Genomic DNA, 8203 nt, shown 5'->3' on the forward strand with positions numbered 1-8203 from the left:
AAATCTAGAACTCATAAGATTAAAATTCTGGCTCCGTCTTGGGCTGGGGAGGTGGAGTTGGGCTAAAATACTGTTAGCTTCTTGACAAAATGGTAATTAATCTTGAGAGTGAGCGATCAGTGATAATTAATCACATCATCAGTAGCCTATTTCCCTCCTTTTCTTGTTTCTACTGAATAATTATTTCGGTATATATGGGCAAAATAAAACTTAGGTCTAGTTAAGTTGATTTCTTTGATACAATAATATTGTAATTAAAAGACTAAGTACATTCATACATATACCTGAACATATATACACACACAAATATATTCATATGATTTACTACTTTTTTTTAAAATTTCCCTGCCCTTTGATTCCCCTTTGTTGGAGCTATTGCTCCTTTGGTGACTCGAACCCACGACCCTGGGGTTGTAGGTGGGGGGTGTTGAGAGGGTGTTGACCATGAGCAACCCCTCTTGTCGATTTACTACATAAAAGCATCAATTAACGAAATAACATATAGGAGCAAAGATAATAAAAAGAAGAGAAATTTTCAGAAACCACTATTGTTTAGTGGCTATTAACTTCCTATAACTATCATATACATAATTACTTCATATAACTACTATTCAGTTATTACGGTAATGTATTCACATGTATTCGCGCTGCTGTATTCATGAATACAACAGCAAAAAGCACCTAAATCAGGGCAGTCCAGTTGTACGCGCATGTATTCGCGCCATATATTCATGAATACAACAGTAAAAAACGCCTAAAATCAGGGCAGTCCAGGTGTACGCGCATGTATTCACATGTATTCGCGCCATGTATTGATGAATAGAGTAACGACAATTCCTTAAAAATAGGTAAAAATAGCGTATTACATGCCTTATTTCATGTCCATGAGCAACCCCTCTTGTCGATTTACTACATAAAAGCATCAATTAACGAAATAACATATAGGAGCAAAGATAATAAAAAGAAGAGGAATTTTCAGAAACCACTATTGTTTAGTGGCTATTAACTTCCTATAACTACCATATACATAATTACTTCATATAACTACTATTTAGTTGTTACGGTAATGTATTCACATGTATTCGCGCTGCTGTATTCATGAATACAACAGCAAAAAGCGCCTAAATCAGGGCAGTCCAGTTGTACGCGTATGTATTCGCGCCATATATTCATGAATACAACAGTAAAAAGCGCCTAAAATCAGGGCAGTCCAGGTGTACGCGCATGTATTCACATGTATTCGCGCCATGTATTGATGAATAGAGTAACGACAATTCCTTAAAAATAGGTAAAAATAGCGTATTACATGCCTTATTTCATATCCATGAGCAACCCCTCTTGTCGATTTACTACATAAAAGCATCAATTAACGAAATAACATATAGGAGCAAAGATAATAAAAAGAAGAGAAATTTTCAGAAACCACTATTGTTTAGTGGCTATTAACTTCCTATAACTACCATATACATAATTACTTCATATAACTACTATTCAGTTATTACGGTAATGTATTCACATGTATTCGCGCTGCTGTATTCATGAATACAACAGCAAAAAGCGCCTAAATCAGGGCAGTCCAGTTGTATGCGCATGTATTCGCGCCATATATTCATGAATACAACAGTAAAAAGCGCCTAAAATCAGGGCAGTCTAGGTGTACGCGCATGTATTCACATGTATTCGCGCCATGTATTGATGAATAGAGTAACGACAATTCCTTAAAAATAGGTAAAAATAGCGTATTACATGCCTTATTTCATGTTTCAATGGTAGTATATACCATAAAATACTTATTTTGCTATAAAATATAAAAGATAACTATAAAAAATAATATTTTAAAATAATTTTGGTTTATAATAAATAGGGTGTATACAAGTAAGATTTCCCAAAAAGAACAATATGCGTGTGAAAGTGAAACAAGAAACTTCAAAGACTAATTGAGGGGAACCTGCTATTTTATTATTGAATTTACATAAAATTAATATCATGCTAAATTGACTGAAAAGGTAGTTCACCATTGACTAATTTTTCCTTCATAGAAGCAAGAAATACCAATATAATAGTGCTTCACTAATCGTTTGCTTATCTATAATATAAGGAAATGGTCGACAACAAGCGTGGGATGTTACTTGCGAATATGGAGAAAAACACTTTCTCAGTACTTGATTCAACTAATAATTATTTATTTAAATAAACAATATTTAACTAAATTAATCGTGTCAATTGGCCGCCTTCTTTTTTCTTTTCTTTTTTTCCCCCCCTTAATTTGAAAAAAGAAGAAGATGGCCACTACATGAGACTTGTCATATTGATTGTCCCTTGAAATGGAGACTTTAGATGAGATGCGTTGGAGCTGCTGGAATGAATTTCTTTTTCTCCATTGTATTCGCTCGAGAAACAAAAAAAATACCTTATAATATATAGTATTACCTTAACCTACGGCATTACAGATCCCAATGCTTAAATTAAATAATTCAACTCTTTTTTTTTCCTTCTTTCTTGAGCATGTCTTTGACACAGGTCTTTTTAACCATTGCTGTTTTGCCTATTTACATTTGACAGCTTGAAACTTGTCTCCCCGGCTATGCCATTGTCATTTTCTTTTTTCCATTTTCCTATATAAAAAATAAAAAAGAAACTCTAATGGTTAAAAGTAAGTGTTCATCGCTCAATAATAAATGGATATTTTGATATTGAATTTACTTCATGTGATCTTGAATATTTTGTTATTTTTATGTCTTTGTGCGGTGTAGTTAAAAAAATTTCCTAAGATCTAATAGTATACTATGAGATTATAAAATTTTGTATTTTTTCCCCTTTCTAATCCTTCAAAATATTAGAAGAGACTTTTAAACGATCTCAAATAGTCTTATACCAACTTTGAGAAAGTCTTACGCCCAAATTGTCATTGACTACGAGAAAAAATAATTTAAATATACTTTAGGTTACTTTTCAAAACTCTAATACTGGACTTGTAACATAGTACTCAGTATATTTTATTTTTTCTGATGCATCACCAAAATTCCCCCATTTCTGTCTTTACCCTTTCTTATAGTTAGTTCATTGAAAGTTGAATATGGCCAAAATTAAGATTTCTTATTCAAGCAGTGGCGTGAAAAAACAATGCATTATAAGGTAGTTTAATTTAAGAAGCATTTGAAACCCACATTATAAAATTATAAAAGTACAAAAAACACAATATTTTCTTGCCTTTTAACATATGGAGATGGTTAAGAGAAATGAATTAAAAAGGAAGTTCAAATGATAGAGAGAGGAAAGAGAGGTCTTACAGTTGACAATTTCAAGATCTGATCCCAAGGCTCGTCTACTTATTATATGGATTTCGTACAGGGCTCACATTCCTTAAGAAGATGATGTCAGTGTTAACTTTTCTATTTTTAACTAACCACTTTCAATTCATAATCAACTAAGCATTTTGCTCTCTGTATTAGATTTTTGGTTTATCCTTGTTGTCAAGAAATCGTTTATAGACCAAAAGTTAAACGATTTCCAATTTGGAGTAAAACTGATTCGAAAAAGTATTGGGGATTATGTATAGAAATTCAATTTTGTCCGAAAAAATTTCACCAGTCTACTGAGTAAAGGGGCACTATTAGCCACATTATTTTGGGGTGAGTTAGTTTAAATTTAGCCATATGTGAAGAAAAGAATAGTATATGGTAACTCCGAGAATAGAGTGAAAACCTGTTGTAACATACCAAATTAAACTGATGGTGCAAACATTATTTATATTGTTAATGGATATAACTTGTCTTTATATCTTCATGTTCCCAAATTGTTTACATCAATTTGGCAATGGACTCAGAAATTTTACGTAGAAATAAGTGTTGAAGCATGCTACTATTTACATAGAGTCAATAACAACAAACTCAGTGTAGTCCCACAAGTAGGGTCTGATATTTACATAGAGTCGCAAGTCTAATTTATATAGTGGGATAATGCCTATATATAGGCTATCGAAGGTTTAATAAGAGAATGTGGGAAACTGTTGAGGGTTCTCAAGTAATTGACACTGTAATATATTGAGAAGAGGATGCTCAAGAATGCCAGACTACTGCCAGTTCCTAATACTTTATTAGTCTTACTAGTATTATTCTTTTTAATTTGTTGCTACTTAATTAGCTTGTATTGATGAGTCTAATTTAAAAACTGCAATTAAAGTCAAAACTTAGATGCGTCCTTAATTAGATGTCCAATACTATACTTCTTTGAGATGAGGGAATTGACTTTGGTGCCTCAAAAGCAGTACAAATTAGATAAAATCTAAGTTAAAGAGAGAGAGAGAGAGAGAGAGATCAAACAGCTAGCCAAAGTTTTCTTGTTTTTTTGTTCCAAAATGGAAAACAACAAATCTGAAGGTGATGAGATGGAAATTGATCTCAGCTTAAAGCTTGATTCTCGAGAAGAAGAAATAGAGCCATTAAATGAAGAAAATCAATCATCAGAAGTGAATGCCAAAACACAAGGAAAAGACCAAGAATTGTCAAAAGCTGAGACATCAGGAAGCTCAAAAACAGAAGAGGTACGTATTTCATCAATTACTTGCAATATTCTCTTTAAGTTAGTTTCTTTGTGAATTCACACATTTTTCTGCATGAAGTTGTAGTTTCTTGATAGCTCTTGAGGACTAATATATAAAAAAAATTGGACAATTTCTGATTTGTGCGTGTCATTCTTGTGCAGAGGCCATGCTAATCTTCTATGTATCGTTACTAATGTATAAGGTTCTTTTCTTGTGTCAGTTATCGATGTTACAGATGGAGATGAACAAGATGAAAGAGGAGAACAAGTTTTTGAGGAAGGCAGTGGAGCAAACTATGAAAGATTACTATGATCTACAAGCAAAATTCACCACTATTCATCAAAATAATCACGAGAAGGTACACAACTTTTGCATCAATCATGCCATAGAGTTTAAGTTACATCCATCGATAGAATAAATTTTTTTGGCTATTTATCATATCAGACTTGATATGGAGAACTAGGTCAACTTTAAAAATTCTTTATAAGCCAGTGCATAAAATCCATGCCAAATAGTCTTAGCTAAATTAAGCTTGATATCTAATTATAATCTAATTCTATATGATGCTAGTTACTATTGTCTTTTTTGTTTTTATATTTTGGTTATATATGTATAGGATCACAGGAACTTTCTTTCACTGAGTGGAAATGATGATATTACAGAAGGGCTGACGAGGAGTCCAAAAATCTTGGATATTAAGAATAGAACTCTATCACAAACATCACAAGAACTAGATGATATTATGGATGGTGATCAATTAGGGTTGTCATTGACACTGGTTAGTAGTAACAGCAGTACTACTGCAAGCAGATTGGTGGAAAGTACAGAAGAAGAAAGAAAGGAGAAAATTAAAGAAGATAATGCTGCAATTACTACTCAGATACAAAATAAAGGCAATTTTCAGGGAGGATTAACAAGCCATGTGACTACTGCTTCTCCACCAAACAGAAAAGCTAGGGTTTCAGTCCGGGCAAGATGTGAATCAGCTACTGTGAGTTCAACATATACTAACATAATTTAAATATTCGTTATTTTTTTTCTTGTTGTAATGAAAAAAGACATGCAAAAATAACTAATTAAATTCATATTTTTAGATGAATGATGGATGCCAATGGAGGAAATATGGTCAAAAAATTGCTAAAGGAAATCCTTGTCCCAGAGCATACTATCGTTGCACGGTGGCGCCCGGATGTCCGGTGAGAAAGCAGGTACGGATGCCAATTCTTTTTAAATTTAACTTATATAGACTGACAGTATAAAGAAGCTTGTCACTATTATTAATTGTAATTTAATCGGTTGTAATAGGTTGTGTATATTAATTACTTAGAGTTCTAATTATATTTCACTTATTATGGACAATTACTTTTAGTTATCCTTTAGGTGAGATGATAATGGAAAAGTCAGTATATATAAGATGTAGAGAGAAATTATTGGAATTTCAGACACTGTTTTAATTACTATGTATCATATGTATATATATCTAATATTAGAATCTGTTATCAGGTGCAAAGATGTTTAGAGGACATGTCAATATTGATAACAACATATGAAGGAACACATAATCATCCTCTCCCAGTGGGTGCAACAGCAATGGCATCAACAACATCAGCAGCAGCTTCCTTCATGTTGGTGGATTCAAGTATTAACCCTCTTCTTAATGGAAATATTAACCAAGCAGTTAATTTCCCTAATTACCATAATCATGCTCCTAATTATAGTCATCACATTCCAAACTCTTCTTCCTCTTCTTCACCTTATTTTTCCAATTTAAGAAACAACATCCTTAATTCTAGTGATCCAAACATAGTTCTTGATCTCACCAAGAATATTTCTAATGACCATCATCATCAATTTCCCTTTGTAAGTTCTTCTTCAAACTCATCAGCAACAGCAACAACAAATCAATTGGGCCAATATTCTTGGATGGCTAAATTACCAAGCAATAATTATGAAGGGAACAGTAGTACAATTGTGAACAACCTTTTTACTGGTCCTAAATTACTAGGCGATCATCATCATCAAAATAGTAGTAGTAATCCTATATTGGCTGAAAATATGAGTGTCATTGCTTCTGATCCTAAGTTTAGGGTTGCTGTTGCCGCCGCTATTTCTTCACTCATTAATAAAGACCAAAACCACCCAATTAGTACTGCTATGCCTTCATCTTTGGGAGATCGTGGCGACAGTAATGGTGGCTCTGTTAGGCATTCCCAATGAAAATCACAGCACACAGATTGTTGACCACAGATAAAAGATTGAATGTGTACTTCTTAGGTTTTTGGCAAATTTAAGATTTAAACTTGATGGATTTTACGTTTGCATTGAACTTATTGTAACTTTATAATTATAGTTCAGATATAATATTTGTCAAAATTTTAGTGTTTTTTTACATACTGTGCAAAAGTTACATTTGTGTTTGGTCTTGAGCGAGAGTAGTACGTTTTTCGTTTATTTTTTTAAAATCAAATACTTAGTTAATGTTAATATTCAATTGTCACGTAATTAAGTTTGTCCAGGTCCAGTGACATTTATTTTTGACTTTTTTGTTTAATCAAATAAGTATCATTTTGCTTTCTTTTTGTAAGTCACCTTGATGGAGGGTTTCCATGTGAAGCATTGACTGATGCAAAACTGAAGGAGTTGGATCTTTAAAAGGTTTGTTTAGCATTTGTGTTAGTATAACACAAGACATACTAATTAATTAATCGTCCACGAAAATAAGTCTCGAAATTGTCTTTACTAGTATTATTATTTAAGAAATCAAGAAACCGAACTATACATGCATGTAATTGATTAAAACGTTTTCTTTACTGCATTTTACCGGCTGTAATTTGTTACATTGTCCTTATAGTTATGCTGAAAATTTATTTGCACCCGTTATTTACACCAAATTAAGCATTCTAACTTTAGTAGTTATTAAAAATTAAAATGAATATATCACTTAATCATAATTAACTAATAAATGTCCGGATGAAAGATAGTACTTGTTTATATTTCTTAGCTATGAATGCAACCTTATCAGCTCATATGAAAAACACTCGTGAATGCAGAAATTACTACCTATATAATTTTAACCTAGTTGAAAAGATATTAATATAATGGAGCTAGTGGTATTATTTTGAAATATATTTTTGATATATCGAGTAAATGGTTAAAGATTTATTGGCGGCGTTCTCTTGAAAAAGGTGATTTTGACTTGTAAAATGTAATAAGAGAATATAGCATTATTGAAATTAACTTGAATATACAGAAGTCCATATCCAAAAAAGGTACCGAGGTCATCATAATTAACTATACAATAAGTAATTGAAGGTCAGTGGAAAAAAAAGTAATTGAATTAGTTAGACATAAAAACTCAACAATGTCAAGTTAAATATTATTCTATTTCGGCTCAGTTCTCGTTCAATTAGTATAGTTCGGATGAAAAGGGAAAAACAAACAAAAAACTATTCTCATACTTAAATTAGTTGGTGATTTAATATCCATCTTAATACCGTTGATGGGCTATACCACAAATTAAGTGAATGCTAATCACTAGGAAATCCTAATTCTAGCCGTATAATTGGAAAAAATAAAGTTGAATTATGAGTGCTTTTTTCTTTTTCTTTTTTTCTTGTTGACCTCTTGGATTTATCAACTATAGCCTATCTTTAAAGTAAA

The 8203-nt window shown here is 32.1% G+C and overlaps 1 protein-coding gene and 1 non-coding gene across 2 annotated transcripts; one reads left to right on the forward strand and one right to left on the reverse strand.

Moving 5' to 3' along the window:
* Positions 1–4219: 4219 nt before the first annotated feature.
* LOC107759473 (WRKY transcription factor 72A-like) lies at positions 4220–6932 on the forward strand. Its single transcript, XM_016577425.2, has 5 exons — positions 4220–4543; positions 4764–4901; positions 5160–5534; positions 5638–5751; positions 6047–6932. Exons 1-5 carry the CDS (start codon positions 4358–4360, stop codon positions 6758–6760), a joined length of 1527 nt encoding a protein of 508 aa, XP_016432911.1. The 5' UTR covers positions 4220–4357; the 3' UTR covers positions 6761–6932.
* Positions 4660–4764, reverse strand: LOC142174053 (U6 spliceosomal RNA). Its single transcript, XR_012703408.1, has one exon. It is a non-coding gene; the product is annotated as a U6 spliceosomal RNA (small nuclear RNA).
* Positions 6933–8203: the final 1271 nt, after the last annotated feature.

This window comes from Nicotiana tabacum, chromosome 19 (assembly GCF_000715075.1).
Source record: "Nicotiana tabacum cultivar K326 chromosome 19, ASM71507v2, whole genome shotgun sequence".
In the NCBI taxonomy this organism is placed as follows: domain Eukaryota; kingdom Viridiplantae; phylum Streptophyta; class Magnoliopsida; order Solanales; family Solanaceae; genus Nicotiana; species Nicotiana tabacum.

What these genes read in the sequence shown, in the direction of transcription:
- LOC107759473 (XM_016577425.2), top strand. Translation starts at nt 4,358, where the DNA reads ATGGAAAACAACAAATCTGAAGGTGATGAGATGGAAATTGATCTCAGC. An exon ending in CAAGATGTGAATCAGCTACT is followed by an intron (nt 5,535 to 5,637) that starts GTGAGTTCAACA and finishes TCATATTTTTAG; the next exon opens with ATGAATGATGGATGCCAATG. An exon ending in GATGTCCGGTGAGAAAGCAG is followed by an intron (nt 5,752 to 6,046) that starts GTACGGATGCCA and finishes ATCTGTTATCAG; the next exon opens with GTGCAAAGATGTTTAGAGGA.